A 17,188-nucleotide genomic window follows, 5' to 3' on the forward strand; every position below is an offset into this window, starting at 1 on the left:
CCTCGGATGGCCTCTTTGCAAACTCTTACGCGAGATGATATTTCCGAGGTAGACACTCAGCCACAAGTAGCAAAGCCAGTTCCAAACATTGGACCATCACACAGTACTATTCAGCGTATGGCGGACATCGTGGAGATGGCTATGGGTGTGCAGGAACATCCATTAGCACGGGAGACAAGAATGAAGGAGGCATTTCTTGCCAACTTCGCAGCTCTAGCGTCTCGGGCTCACCAGGTGTTGGATTCGACAGAGACTCAGGCATTGGATTCAGTTGTGAAGGAGCTGGAGGGAGTCATCTCATTTATGCGACTAGGATGCCCAGCTGCCTTCATGGTCTGTTTTGAGGAGCAGGGATGGCTAGATGTAGAGACTGATTAGATGTGTCAGGACTGAGCCACCACAACAGATTTTGGTGTGGACAGCCGAGTTGAGGTTCTACTCCAGGAGATAGTGAAGTTGCACAAGGAGGTGTACTACACTCTTCGGAGGACTCAAGCGGATCAAGTAGCAGCTGAGAGAGCTCGAGAAGAGTCAGCTGCCAGGTTGGCCTCAGAAAAGGCAGCCTGGGAATCTAAGAGGGCGGCTTGGCAATTCGAGAAGGAAGCCCTGTTAGTCAGACAAAGTCAGTTGGCAGCAGAGAAGGAGCAGGCAGCAGCGGAAAAGGAGAAAGAGATGGGAGAAGTTGGAGCGATGATGCAGTCAGCACTGGAGCTTCAGATGGAAGCGGAGGCCGAGTTGAAGGTTCGAAAGGAGCAAGTCTACAAACCTCGAGCTGAGCTAAGCGATCTGAGAGCATGGGCCCGTCCCCCTGCCTAGTATCTTGATTTCTAGTTTGATGTCATTAGTTGTACAATTTTGTTGTATTGTCATCCGGAGACGACTGTTCTTTTTATGGGGGAAGATGTAGTCAGTGAATAATTGTAAATGAGACTGACGAGTGGGTTAGTATGAATTATTTACTATGTAGCCGACTTGTGGCTGACGGGTTCCTTCGGGAAGGTTCTTGTTGTGTGTATCAGCCGACAGGTTCCTTCGGGAACCTTCCAAAAGGCCCTTCAGTGAGTATATATACCCCCTTCGAGTATATATTTCATGTTCTCAATGATATAAATAAAATGTTGCATTAGAACATTGAATTAAGCAAATGAGTTGTAATTACAAGAAATTAGTAAACAATTCCCCATGACTATGGTGATCAAAGGAGACTTTGAAGACTATAGGGTTTATTGCATTTGAAATGGGCAGTTATGATAGTGAGGAATTTTTTTCCTCACTTTGAAGATTTCTCTAGACCTAATGTGCTTATATTGTTTAAGGTTTACATTGGTATAATTCCATTACAGTCATTCTCATAATTATTTGTTTAATGTGCCTATTTTAACTTTTAATTCTTAGAATGTTCCAATATACTTGGGCTTTGGGTAAAATCTATTGGAGCACACAAGACAAAGAAATAATAAATTCCAAGATTATTTGTTAAACTTCTCTATTTGACAAATTAGAAGAGAATAAGAGGAATTACCTGTGCAGTTGCCGGTAGAGCCTTCATTTGAGAATCCACACGACTGAGTGCAGTCTTGAACTGCTCAATATTGAGTTGTTTTGTCTTGCCATGTGCATTTTCTGTTGTCCCCTCCAGCAGTTTGGCTGCATTACTCAAATGCTCTTTTTCCAAATAAAGATCTATTTGAGGGTATCTTATCCGGATATCCTCTATGACATCCTTAAATTCTTTCACAGTTAAAATGCCAGAATTATCCTTATCTGCAGCCTTGAATATATACGATATGTCTTCCTGCAATTTATTAAACATTCAATAACTTAAATACACAATAAGACACATATCAAATATTAACATATTTAGCAAGTTTCTTAACATCAATGCTTAAGCATTAGAGTACTGTAATTTGCATTTAACATTATTACCAAGGCCAAAACTATCATGTCAATACTAATTTGCTATTGTTCAGTAGGTAAGGTCTTCTGTAACATATCTTCTGGATAAAAGCTGCAATGCTGTTTTTTTAATTACCATCCACAAATTTCATTACAAAGATGTGTTAACTAACAAGCATGCACATGAAAATCTGAAATCTTCACATATGTAGTTGATAAAGAACAAAGGGCACAACACAATGCCTAACATGTTAAAATGAGAGGCAGGAAATTATTCATAAAACTAATCTTTAGGTGTGATTTTGGCATACTATTTGTGTCAAGGTTGTAGCTTCAGTCGCATTGATTTGATCATGAGATACTTTGCTGTTGGTAAATCATCATTTAGACTCTTATCTAAATGATGATTAACCATAGAGAGACATGTCTCCTCCCCTTATATTTACAAGTCGTTCATATCTGCATTTGGAATACACCAATATGATGCAAGTGTTAGATGATTTGCAGAAAACAATCCTTAAAACTCAACATGGTATCAGAACAGGACTGCAAATGTTTGAAAACAAAAAGAAATGATCCTCACAAACCTCGCAACTTAAAGTCAAGGCATATAATACTGTTCGAGACATTAATCCATGGAGTACAAAGATCGCCGCTCAAAAGAAACATGTTTTCATGGAATGAGATGCTTGTATGATTATGCATAAAATAACACAGAGCATGCTTGATGAAATTCCTCTAAGAGACATTGAAAAAAATAATGTGATTGTTTGGACATGAGAAATGAATTCAATAATAAAAGGCCACACTTAATCTTCTCACTGTCGCTGATGTTTTTGATGGTTTGAATTGGCGATTTAAAATTGGCTACACAAACTATTTATGTTGTGTCCTTGAATCCCAAATGGACCGATGATCATGTCCACGCGGATATGAGAGGGTTTGATGAGCCTGCAGATGCTCTAAACTGCGGTTAATTGAGGAAACAACTTCCGAAAATGGGACTGTAGTATTTGAAGATAAAAACAAAGCAAGGTAAATATATGTAAACCATATCGGTCCCCCAAGTTGGTGCATTCAATCAAAGCAATGGTCCACACAAGTATAATCTGATGTGGAACTTGCAGATTAAAGAAAATCCCCTAACTCACATTTCGATGGCGAATCTATGTGAATACTGCTGATGGAAGTCATATGCGATACCTGAGAAATTGATCATAATAATCAAGGAAGTATTAAAAGTATATTACAAATACATAAAAACAGGAAGTATGCTTCATAATTAAAACTGATTGGATGACTAAGGTTTCATACTGCCACCATGGCAGAGGAGATAACGAGTGAAGGATTTAAAAAGAGAAAGAAGTCAATACTAGCACATCTCGTTATCAAGCAAGCCCTGGAAATAGTAGACTGTCAATACACACGGATTTTGCAGAAGTAATATAACAGGGTCGCACGATATTCAATTGGGATTATGCAGGTACAAAATAAAATAACATATGGACTATGCTGCATCAACAAAACAACATATTTATATTGAAAAACAAAAGAATATTAATATAGTGAATAAATGACAACATTGCCCTCATTAAGAGTGATTAAAATTAAGACAAAAGACAATGACATTTACAGCAGTATATATAAAAAGTCCATTGCTTGACAGCATACAGATTAAGTTACGTGGTGAGTACGATTTCCTGAGAAGAATATTCTAGTATGGCATCTGATACACAATATGCTGGATGCATACAACAGCGATGTTAAAGGAGTCATCTTATTACTTAGATTGAAATCAAGTTTCATGAGTATCGCCAGTTGAGGAAATAGATATATTTTGATGCTGATGATATAAAAAGGGGAACTCATGGATTTAGATAAACATCACATGCAAATTACTGGACTCGACCTCTCCAATTATTAGATTCAGAAATATACACAAATGGAATTACACCTGAAATTTTGCAGATATTAAATTATGGAATATACTGTTCGATAAGAACTCAGTTGCCTCCAACCTATAAATAGCAGACCAGACATAGACAACAAAAGACTAGAACAAACCAAGAGATGTGAGCCAAAGAATGCAGAGCATTGAATGTAATCCGATTTTCATTCAGGAAGGAATAAAATATGTAGGGATTAATTAGGCCATGAATACGCAAGCAGCTGTAGAGAGGAATGGGGCGTAGAAACCTGAAGTTAGTCACATCAATATATTAATATAGGGAGCATATTTCTGAAGATAACCAACATTATATGAGACAGATAAGTGACCGGTTATGAAATATTCAGTAAATATAATGTTGAGTATCAATACCAAAATGACAGTATAATTAAACATATTTGGGAAATGTGGATTGAGAGAGAGATATGGTACTTCCAACATTTATTACCAACTTATTGAATTGACATAAGACATCAATAATATAACAAAGGAAAGCATTACTAATGTTAGATTAAGTTGATGAATGTGAAAGCATGAGACCAGAAATTATATGAAAGGTTGGCTGACTACTACAAGTCATGTAGGATAACAATAAAGTCTAACAAGTTCGAGAGCATATTTTGAGCAAAAGACAACAATAAACAGTGTCATGATCCAATGTTTAAAGCAATCTTGTGATAGTTATTAAAACAAATGATGGTCAACTTCATATGCTGGAAAATAATGGAGAAGCAGTGATGCATAAAACGAGTGGGAATTTTATATTGTGTGGGTGTGGATAATTAGTGGATACTCACCTTAACAAATGTTTCATTCCCCATGGGAGGCATTTTTTGATGTAATGCTTATGAACCTTCACTGGAGAAATTAATATCAAGGATATTGATGTACAATTAAGTATTTATTATTCTTAAGTATTACATTGATCTACTCATTATAGTCTCTCTGTTATTTTCATTTCTATATGTACTACGTGAGTTATTTTCCTTGATCTTTTCCTTTGTATCTGAAGATGATCTTGTAGGGAAAGAAGAATGGTACATTAGGCAGCTTATGACAATAGCTTCAAAGAAGTTGTGATCAGGATGATAAAGTAAGGCTCTTGAAGCAAATATCTTTGATGATTGAGATTATGAGTATCCTTCTACATTAAGAGGGAGTATGACACTTCTTCAAAGGCAACGTAGGAATTCAAAAGATTGATATTCAGAGGGAATCTAAAAATACATATGTGTAACTACATGATTTTGATGGGCCTACTCCTGTATACATTATGAGGAAGTAACGACTTGTTACCAAAAAGTTGAAACATTAATATCAGATTTAGAGGGAGTCCGACAAGCATCCTTGTGTGAAGAGAGTCTCTAGGGGAGTACCTAGAGGACCTAACTTCCCAAGATCATTATTAGAGAGAGAATTTTGAAGTATGATCCCTCATTAATGATATTCTCTTCTCTATGTGTCAAAAGTTCAATGACTATAAAGTTCATTTCACTTCAAGCTACATTCCATTTTCATCTTTCCATATCTTACACTTCCATGAGCAAATACATGTTATTCCACTTCCCGTGTTATTACGCATTTCATCTCACCCGTTATCCACACTTACATGTAAGCTCATTCTTCATCCGCATTCGCGTGTCATCATATTTTTCATCTCATTACGTGTTGCATTTACATGTAATCCATTTTCCATTCAATGACATCTAGAAAGCCTAAATCACTTTTTAAAAGTCAAGAGTTTTCATTTACACACATTCCCATGTGTTCCACTTTCATGTCCCAAAGCATATTCATCACCCACTTCATGTTTTTTCTCTTTCCACCTACTGTTTTCCATCCTCTACCTATGCTTTCTGGTTCATTTGCAGCCATCACATGTGTTTCATAAGTATCTAATCCATACTTCCAATACCCACTCCTCATGGATTTGTCATTGTAACTGAAATCTCAAAGTTTTCATGGATTCAATCCCATTGAAACTCTCATTTTGCAGTAAGTCAAGATATGTCAGGATTTCTATAAAGAATGAAGACATCAAGTAAAGAAGGCGTGCTTCAAATCAAAAAAGCGAGAATTCTTCTAGTCTCCATTTTTCCAATGGTTGTCTGAGACCCCGAGTTCATGATGGAATGCACAAAGCACTTTGCTTCAAAAAAAAAGTTAAAGGTGTTGGTGGAATGTTGTTCTAAGTTTACATCTGAACACCGTCAAGAAGGTTTTCAAAGTGTCAGAGATTCTAGAATGTGTCAATCTACAAAGGAGAATTCAGGACAACTTGAATGAGAAAAAGCTTGATCACATCAAGTTTTCAAATGACAACAGACAATCCATCAAAGAGAGTTAGAGGTTATCAAAAGACATAAAATCATGGTTATCAAGGTGAATGCAATGGCATAGAATACAAAAACTCCCAATCTTGTTATCATCTGGGATTGCATCGCCAAGTACAAGGCCCTTAAGAACAATCCCTAGGATTGTTTCAATTCTCTTTCGTCTTTCCTCTTCTTCTTCTTTCATGTTTGTAATTGAAAAGGATGTATTGCATAAAAGGATGTAATTACATGTAATGTGAGTTGCATGTGCAGTTGCATACAACCCAATAATTTCTCACTTAAACCTAGTCAAAGTTGGTTGAGTTGCTCCCACTTTTTCCTCCACTTTTTTCTCAACTCCTTTGCCTATATAAAAGAGTGCCTCCTCATTGCTAAATCATCTTTTGTAGTATGCAAGAAAGCCTTTCCACATTTGTGCATGCATTACTTTGACTGTGTAGTATGAATTTGGGAGAAAAGTGAATAAAAGAAGCAATTGAATTTGAAGCTTTGACTGGAAGCAATTGTGATAAAAAAATTAGAAGCTTTGACTATAATTTGTGCCTATTATCTTTGATTTATGTTATTATTGTTTGTTCAATAATAGAACATAGTGATTTAAGAAGCAATTGGAGCTGAAGCTTTGACTGGGACCAGTTGTAGCAATACATAGACTAGGAGCTTTGACTGTAACTTGTATTATCATCTCAAATTCATGAAAAATAGTGAGAATTCCCTACATTTAGAAGTCTTTGTGCCCTAATGGTAGAGGTTATTCTTATAGAATAGGCTAAAACAAGACTTAGAGCCAAACTAGTATGCTTTCAACTAGCCTTTGAGTTAGTGTTGGTCTATCAGTATCACTATTTCCAGCTATTAGATAGAAGTGTAGTTAGAGATTTCATCTTGCCCATTACTGGCTCCACAGGTAAGTGGATTCTTTTTTGAAAGCTAAGAGGAAAGAATATTGGTAACACCCCTTACAAAATCTCTCAACTTCTTGCTTACCTTAAGTTGATTCAACGAACGGTGAGAAAGGGGACCCTTCCCTTTAATGTAGGAGAGACTTTGTCTCACACGCTATGGCTAGTCATCCTATTTCGCGAGTGGATTTTACCCAAAACTGTCGATTGCAAAATATCCACCCATCAGGGGTTGGTGTTTCGAGTGAGTTGGTGCTCATAAAATGCAAAGGTTGTAGCCTCTACTAGGTCGGCACCTACAAATCTGTTTAATATACGAGGTAAACGGTTTACTAATGCATGCAAACAATAGACAAGAATATGTAACACAGAAGTACTCCTTTTATTATTCACATATATGCCGAAGAGATTACGTAGTACTTCCAATGATGATTACAACCATCTTAGATAGTGTACATATACCTTTCTGAAGAACCTTCCCGAAGGGGCCCGTCAGCTACATAACAATTACCGACTACATGCTAATCTACCCGTCAGCTGTTTTATAACTTTACTAACAACATCATCCCCCCAAAAAGAAAAGTCATCTTTAGAAGACAATTACAAAATATCCACCCATGTCGCTTTCTCTACTTCCAACTCCTACGTACACTGAGCCAAGTGTCGTTGTATTGCCTTCAAATGGATGATCAGCTCTTCCCAAACTCTTTATGCATCCACTAAGATAGCTTCCCGTCCAACACCTACTCCAAGTGCCTCAAAGCGTATCACCCCTTTCGAAAGGCTTGCTTTGTTGTTCTCTCCACCTCTGGTAAAGAGACACTCCATTCCTGCAGCAGCTCCAAGTCTCATCAACTGGTCACACTTCCCACGATTGATAACTACACCGACTGGGGGTTTAGGGGGCATCACCCCTAGTGGGGTCGAAGGGCAGCACCCCCGCTACCAAGACCAAATTAGCACTCTCAAACCCACATAAAAGTCCATGGAACACACCATTTTTGTGATTTTCTTCTGATCCCATACTCTTTTAGCCAACCACTTGTGTTTTCAACCTGTTTATGTCTTTCCCTTCCCTTCGGCATCATACATTATTCATTTTGAACATTTTTTATGTCATCGTTTTTTTTTTTGCTCCTTCCTCATATTTCTTTCTGTTGTACGGCTACATCCTCTGCATTATTCACCTATGTTGTAGCTTTTTACTATGTTGTGTATGGACGTTTTTAATTTTTGTAGGGCCATATGGCCTCCCTCACTTCCTTCTACATTGATCGCAACTTGCTTCTAGACGCATTTGCCTTTCAAGGCCGTACGGTGGTGTATTTTAACTTCTCTCGTCCATACGGTAATTGGTATATTACCCTTGCGCCCTTCTGTAAGGTGCCTGCGTATCCCTTTCTTGAATCCATATTGTGCACACAAGATAACACTAGGAATCCGTACGGTGTAATGTCCTTGCCTTGGATTGCCATATGGTGTACGGTCTCCTCCTTCCGGTTCCGTTAAATCGCCATATGGTGGGATAATAAGAAGACCGTACGGTATTTTATTGCTAATCCTTGACTATGTTTATCATACGTTCATGAGGGGCTCTTAAAAAGACCGTACGGTGATCATTAGCTTGCTGAAGTGACTGTACGGTGATCTTTAATTTTTTTTTCATTTCTTTTTTCTTCCATCTTTTTTTATTTCTTTTTTTTATTTTAGCTATTACGAGTTAATCACCATTATTCATCGACGGGGAAGCAATTCTCGAGCGGTGTATTTTTAACTTGAAACTATTCACCGTTTTTGGAATTTCTTGCCCGTCCAATGTCCATAGCTTTATTGCTTCATTGTTGCACACTTCTTAGATTTGGTATGGTCCGACTCATTTCACTTTAAACTTCCCTAGCTTGATTTTGTTCCGTCCACTATACTTTAACACCAGTTGTCCCAGTTGAAAATTGTTTAGCTTTAGGTGTTTATCATGCCATGCTTTGCGCCTGTTTTGTGTCACCTCCATGGCCCATTGCAATCGTCGTTCATCAAGTTTATTTAAGTTACACAATCTCTCCCTTAGGTTTTCCATATTGCCCAATTTGTTCTCAAAACTCAGTACCATGAATTCTATCGGCTACCACTCTTTACCGTCGATAACTGTATTCTTGATTTTAGAACCTTCACTCCGTACTGCTGAAGCTTTTATTAAACCCTTCCTCTTTGGTTCCTGTGCAAACCATATGATGTGTTTTCCTTGCTGCAAGCACCTTTCTACTATATTCGTGGTTCGACATAACATTTTCTTTTTGCGCAGTCTATTTATCGTGCACCGTACGGTGGAACCTTTCTTTTTTTTGGGTTCATACTGTATGTTCTTCCCTTCAACTTCTCTGTATTCCTTTGGACATTCATTTCCCTCTTCTCTCTCACCTTTGTCAACTCTTAACATATTACAGCTCAAAAGAGCTCGTAATCCTCCATTTGCCAGTGGAAAAGGTCGTTCACCGAATCCAAATCATTGTTCGTCAATCCACCTTCCAATCATAGGACTCCTTCATTGGGTTACAATCGCTGCTTTCCTTCATCCTCTTCTTCGGAATCAAATGATATGGCTTCTTCACCATAATTTGTGTGTAAATCAATTATGAATCTTTTGTCTTAGTGCTCCATTAATAGGGTATTCTTCTTCCAGTCATGCTTAACCCTTGTTTGTACAAGCCATCCTCGGCCTAGAATGGCATCATATCCTCTCCTCTTCAGTGGAATGACAACGAAATCAAAAAGGAATGGTTGTGTTCCAATAGGCACTGGTTGTGCCATTAGGACCGCGAGAGGTTTAATGCCATATTGGTCCACCGTTAGTAATTGGAATGTAGGTGGTCACAATGTCAGTTGTCCCAACTTCTTCTAGATATCTTATGGTAGGATGTTTACCCCTGAACCTCGGTCCACAATTGTGTTTGAAAGGACCGTTCCTAATATACCCATCTCTACGACCGCTAGATGCCATCCGGATGTGAGGGCTAGCAGCATTGGGTCCACTGCACTTGTTCCGCTTTCCTTTTCCCTTCCATGTTCTCCTAGTAGTTTAGTAGTCGGGGCTATGTTCATGAGTGTTGTCCGTAGTTGAGGCATTGTGAGAATCAGATCATTTAACTTGATTGGTATTTCAATTTGTAATATCTGCCTTATGATGTTCTGTTCTGCACAGTTCCTCGTTGAGGTACCGGTAGTGTCCTTCAATTGTGATTTTTCTGCTTGCATTGCGTTCTCAATTTCCACCCGTGCTTCTTCTAATCTTTTCTTTTCTTCTGTCGGGTCAAGGTATAGTTTTGCTTGTTTATAGGTGATTGCCAATACTTCTTCGTCCGCACCGATGCTAATCAAATTCACTCCTGATTCGAGCACTTGGCAACTTCATGATCTCTATGACCATACCATCTGCATAACAACTTTGGTGCATTTGTTGATTTACAGTTTCGTGCAAAGTGGCCCCACAAATTACATGCTCAGCATTGAACCATCGGTCGTCCATTCACATCGTACTAAATTCGGCTATGGCCCCCATTATTATTGTTGGTATTATTACTAGTATTGTTTTGCCCTCTTCTATTATTTTTGTACCCACCCAAAGTGGCACCATCATTGGTGTTTCCACTCCCTCTTGACGTGGAAGCCTCTTGTGTCAAGAGCACTTGTTGATGCCCTCTTGTTTTCATATTGAAGGGGCATTCTTTTATGGAATATCCCATAATCTAGCAGATATCACAAAATTGGTTTTTCGGACAGATTCTCTTCATGTGATTTTTTGTCTTACAATTTGTGCACCATAGCTCATTTCCCTGTCTCTTTCTGCATATTCTTAAATTCCTTCATCATTATGATCATATCCTTCTAGAGAGCTCAAACCTTCTTACTGTCATTTTCGTCACCACTGCTATCTTCTTCCGAAGATGAGTCATCTGAGTCAAATGAGCTACTTTTCTTCTTCTTTTATGTTCTCTATTCACTCTCTAAGTCCATCACCAGATTGTATGCTTCAGTGTATGATGATAGCGGCACAATCTTCATTTTCTTCCTTAACTCTAGGCGTAGTCCTTCAATGAACCATCTCTTTTTCAGCCTATCTGCCGGCTTACTTTCCATTTTATTTATTAATTCTTTTAGTTTTCTGGCATATACACAGACTTTCATTTTTCCCTTGCTTTGTGGTGTAGATTTCTGCTACGATCTTATTGTCGTCTCACAGCAATTGAAACTTGGTGATAAACTCCTTTTTAACTCCAACCCATGTAGTTAATTTTTGGGGATCAGCGTCGGCAAACCAATCAACTGCTACACCCCTTAAGGTTGCTGGAAACTGTCGGAACCATTCATCTGTATCGGTTACGCCATTCGCCATCCAAATTGTTTCTCATGGCTTACAGTGTCTGATTGGATCGACCGTTCCATCACCATCAAACTTTAGCAATTTTTCCTTTGGTCCATCCATTACTATTCGAGTTGGAGGTATTTGTTGTGTACCCACACTATTTTGTGCACTCACACCCGCGCTGTTCTGCACACCCACACTATTCTGCACACCTACGCTATTTCGGACAATCGTCTTATTTCCAACAGTCGTGTTACTTCATAAAAAGGGTTTTCCTCAAACGATGTCCATTCTGGAAGTCTATCATGGACGAAGAGTTCACTCCATGCTTATGCTCCCTCTACACTCTGAGTCATGCGAGTCAATTCCCTTCTGTCTGGATTCTCTTCCCTTGGCGTATACAGGTTCAGAAATTCCTCCTTTGTTCCTTCCACCACATTCAGCCGTTGTCGAGTCTCTTCCAACAATTCCTCAGTGCTTCGGTGTCCATCGGCAATTTGTTGAAACCTCCGTTTACGCTCGGCCTATTGTGCCAAAATTAAAATTTCTTGTGTGGTACATATTCCATCTTTTCCCTTTATCTTATTTCTATCCTTGTTAAGCTGATTCGGCATTAGTCTCCATTCCTCTGCCTTCGTTCTAGGTCCATTAGGCAACAGTACCAAATGTTTACTGTACGAGGTAAACGGTTTACTAATGCATGCAAGCAATAGACAAGAATATGTAACACAGAAGTACTGCTTTTATTATTCACATATATGCTGAAGAGATTATATAGTGCTTCCAATGATGATTCCAACCATCTCGGATGGTTTACATATACCTTCCCAAAGAACCTTCCTGAAGCGGCCCATCGGCTACATAACAATTACCGACTACATGCTAATCTACCTGTCGGCTGTTTTATAACTTTACCAACAGCAAAATCATTGTAAAGGAACAAGTTTATATAGAAAACAATTATTTTGTTATAGTTTTCTCCCGCATTGATTCTTTATTTCAGCATTTGAAGTTATTGTGTGGACAAAAGTTTTAAATTGCAAAAGTGGTATTATACTTCTTAGTATAATCGTGTGCTATTCTAGTGTTAAAGGAAGATTAAGAGAGTTAGATAGAGAGAGCAAGAGAAAGTATATCAGAGTTTATTGATTACTGATATTTGACTAAGTCTCAACAGTTATAAGATGTTTTAATATCTAGAATTTGCATTGTAACTCCTCGAGATCTAAAAGCACTCTCAAACATCTTGACAATATATACATGAAATATAACATCAACTATAAGTCACGCATATTGAAATGTGACTCTAAGTTATATTTCATGTAAATATTCTACTGAACTGAACCGAATGAGAATGACTTAGAGGAAAAGATGGGAAGTTAAATGTTACAGTGCATGTATATTCTAGAATGTAATTGTTAATCAAACTTATGATCAGACTGGTAGAGTAATGGCAATTTTCAGATTTGGGGAATACTAATACTTTAATTTTCTTGCAGATGATTATCAGATTAGAGCGGATCTGAATGACAACGACACTGAAAACTGTATGTCAAGTCTGAATATATTTATTGATCTCTAGTCTGATGTTGCCAATCTGATGAGAGAATGCATTTAAGAACTTCGATGCATATCTCTTGGTTTTGATCTATATTTATAATGGTTCTAAGGGATATGTCATTAGCGGACACGTCTGCTCATGAAGAGACACGAAGGTATATAAGAATTCTCTAATAGAATGTAATGTCCCCAGATAGGGAAATTCCGGAGTTCTTCAATTTCTTCTATCTTTCTAATCTTTTTGTAATTGAATTTTCTTCTATCTTCCTAATCCTTTTGTAATTGAATTTGGTTTGAGAGATTGTGACCAATATTGGTGTGCTTATCCAATTCCATCTACCTATATTCAATGTGATTTTTCCCATACATACATACATACATATATATATATTCCATTATAATCAATCTTATATATGGTGTAACTCCTTTCTTATATGTTCATTATGAAAAGTGCCCAAATATTTAATATTCTCTTAGCAATAGATCCTCTTTTTGTTTGGTCTTCCATGCTCAAGTTGATACTGCTTAATTTATACCCTCTCCAAATGTATATTGGTCAAAAACTGATTGATATCAGAAATGGAGATTTCTGATAACGATAATGTATTATTGATCCAAATATCCTCCTCTCATTGATTGGATGTTCTTCCTGAAAAACTATTTTTACTGTTATTGAATTGAATTGATTAACTTATGAACATGTACCTGTCATCTTTCCTTCATTTCTGTTTGTCGTCTGAATGTAAATTTCAATCCCTAACATCTTATATTCCTAATTTTATGATTCTCCATTAATGATATTATATACTTATACAAACTGGTTTCTCTGTCCGAATGAAGGGACATTTCCGTGCTCTTCCCTTTAGCCGCAGCTTGCTCGTTGTTTATTGTGAAGATTATATAATTACTTCTGTGTTCAGACTGTTTATAAAATCTCGTTATTGTATTTGTTATTTCAATTTCCACTCTCATGATTGGTCTCTATAAGTCTGTCTTTTTGACAGCAGAGTTCCTCAATACGAATTTTGAGGCAATATTCCTTCTGCTATAAGAGTGGTGATTAATTTTCCAACTACAAGCACCCCCATAATTACTTTCTGAGTTATACAATTATTTTCTATGTCCATAATTATGTGTGATTTGATGAGGACCTCTTCATTGCATGCTAAGTAACAGATGCTGATGGCAATCCTGATATAGAAGATAGAGCTATGTTCTGATATACTAACCTGTAGCTTGTAATGTTGAATCTAAAATGAGGATATTTTATTCCTTCTTATATTTCCTTCGTACTTCTATTGCCCTTAGAGACTCCGTTTGAATATAGATTGTGATACTTGTTTTGCAATGCCTATTCTTGTCATTGGTGAGAGATGGTGGGTTGTTAGATAAATCATTTGATCTTGTTTCTAGAATTTGTTTCTCTCATTTCCCTTCCAGCTGCTGGCATTAGTTTTACCATTCACTCTGAATCTTCGAATGGGTTAGAACTCTACTCTGAGAGAGTACTAGTGTTTGTGTCTGTTTCTACGCACTATTATTTCTTTGTGGGTTGATCATATAGCCCGCCTCTCTTTGTGCTTTCTTCCCTTTCCAAGTCATGTCCACAGTAGCTGAAAGTTCTTTGTCATCATCTTATTATCCATTTTGTAGATCCATTTCTCTATTCTTCAATTTCATGTCTCCACCCGGCATTTGCTTCTTCCATCTATGTTTTCTCCTTCTCACTGTTGGTACCTGTCTAATTACTATCTGCCAATACCTTTGTTTTGCTTGATGGTTATTGCTTTTGATTCCGTGTCTGTATTTGCTTCTGGGTGTGACTGCTGGGTATTTCCTTCCTGCTATGTCCTTCAGATCTGATGGAAGTTTGATCAATATTACTGAAGATTGAATTGTCTGGAAATGTTTGCCTTCTTTATGATAATTTTGGGATTGTTCTACCTCTGATACTGTGACTCATGCTTTGACTCTTCTCTTCGATGATGAACTTTGGCTCACGCTGCAGTTTGCAAGTAATTCTTCTGTGTTCAATTCTCTGCCCAATTTGTTGCTCTTCAAATAATTTATAAGGGTAAAGTAGTAATAAAAAATATATCCGTGATGATCCTTCCAAAGAGTTCGAACCCAATAATATATCTAGTAAATCTTGAATGTTGAAGAGATACACCTTTCAAGCATAGGTTGAGTCATGAATAATAATAATTGCTATCTAGTAATGATATTAATTATTGTTATTATGATTATTATCATATTTTGAATTTATATTGATTAATGAGACTAATATCTCATATTTATTATTTTATAAATTTTCTATTTAATATAGATTATAATCATTGGTAAACTTTCATTTTTAAGATTTGATAAATATATGTAGTTATTTAATGTAGACAATATTATAATATAATTATGTATTTAATTATATTATAATTTATGTAATTATATCATTTTTATAGTGACACTATATCAACAATAATTTGATATCTTATTAAAATACTATTTTTAATAATAATTATAATAATTATTTATTTATTATTGTTTAATATTACTTCTTCAATTAAGCCTTTGAAATGGGGACATTACATAGAACCGATACTAATTGGCTATGTATAAGCAATAAACAAAATCCATATAGGAGACACTCAATCTACATGTTCTATGATGGATCATTTGCTCAATCCAAGTATAATATATTGAGAATATAGTTGATCAGTATTGTGCAATAGATCACGTACTCGATCACCAAGTGATAATATAATCTAGATGTACAGATTTCTGTATACTTGGTATGAATAGTTTTGATTAAATGTAAGGATAATTGCTGTCAGAATTTCGAAGTATGATAATTTCACACAAGGACTGTGTATATGCATATAGTGAACTGATATACATAAATACATGCACATATACATACAGTCACCATAATCAGTTATCCTTGTATCTGACCGAAGCTATTATATATGAACATTCCCTCTTAGCTAGCGAAGATAAATAATTATAAATCAATTTAGAACATCAAGTTGCATGACATTCTTATATCCTAGTTATTGTATGTGCACTTACATCACATTTCATGATGTCTACAATAACATATCATGGCATGTCCACATATATTAATAATATTACGTCACATAATATCCAGCATGATTATCTCATAAGGAGCATAATGATACAACAGATATCATGTCTCATGATATCTATCGAAATATCCAAGAGATACTGGCAATCATGACATGTATATCAACTCACATGATTGTGAACATTGCAAACTCATTACCGTACAATGTTAGATACAAGTGTACATTATCAAAAAGATCGTCGCCTTTCAATTATGTACACAAGAGGGCCCATAAAGTCATAAGGTGACACATATGACAAAAGAGTTTACACATTAAACATCTTTAGTTATATATATGTTAGTACAAAAAAAAAAAACAATTTTGAGACTTAATCTCAATCAATTAATTTCAACCAGACCAAGCTTCTTTCTGAAGTGCTCAACTGTAATTCTAGAGAGAGGTGTGGTGAGAATGTTTGTTGTTTGATCACTTGTACTAATATTTTTCTAACTAGATTGCATTCGTTTCTACCATATCTCTCACATAGTGGTAAGGAATCTCTATATGCTTAGATTGATCATGGAATACATTATTTACTGAGAGCTTAATACAACTTTGATTGTCCCAATGTTTCTCTTTTTCAAAATCTAGCTGTTTTTAATGGTGAGGATTTCCAAGAACAATTGTTGGCTTAAGATAATCCTTTAAAGATGACAGGAGTTCGCTGCCCACATATTGAAAATAATGAAGAATGTGTTGCTCAATCAGACAAATTAAAGACCAGCCTGAATGTACCAATTGCAAGGGAAAGACTTGCTGCATATGATTCAGATAGAGAGCTATCAATGGCTGTCCTTTTTCTGGATAATGAAGGTTTTACTTCTGAAGTTCCTAATGCCATCTCTGTTGTTCATTCTGATCAGCATGATATGGTGTATCAGCAAGAACAAAAACCAATGGACAGCGAAGAAGTGTATGACATTCCTCTCTTTGAATCCTTCTCATTTGAATATATACCACAGCCAGAGAGATGCTTGCAATCTGAAGTAGTGATGAAGCAAGAAGATCTTTCAAAGAATAAGGTGGGTCAAATTATGCAATCTTCGGTTTTGTCAACAAGCATTAATGGT

At 36.6% G+C, this 17,188-nt stretch overlaps 1 protein-coding gene and 1 long non-coding RNA gene across 3 annotated transcripts in view; one reads left to right on the top strand and one right to left on the bottom strand.

Moving 5' to 3' along the window:
• Positions 1–17,188, top strand: part of LOC149554281 (uncharacterized) — a 243,792-nt gene that overhangs the window by 105,298 nt on the left and 121,306 nt on the right. The gene's annotated exons all lie outside the window — the stretch shown is intronic.
• The window catches only part of LOC149554282 (external alternative NAD(P)H-ubiquinone oxidoreductase B1, mitochondrial-like), a 326,634-nt gene that overhangs the window by 102,513 nt on the left and 206,933 nt on the right, over positions 1–17,188 (bottom strand). Inside the window, exon 7 of the mRNA XM_089789499.1 lies at positions 1,523–1,795. Coding sequence (XP_089645625.1) covers positions 1,523–1,795 — 273 coding nt within the window. The remainder of the gene's footprint in view (positions 1–1,522; positions 1,796–17,188) is intronic.

The sequence above is a fragment of the Cupressus sempervirens genome, chromosome 6 (assembly GCF_028749045.1).
Source record: "Cupressus sempervirens isolate cs-2001-9-10 chromosome 6, ASM2874904v1, whole genome shotgun sequence".
In the NCBI taxonomy this organism is placed as follows: Eukaryota; Viridiplantae; Streptophyta; class Pinopsida; order Cupressales; family Cupressaceae; genus Cupressus; species Cupressus sempervirens.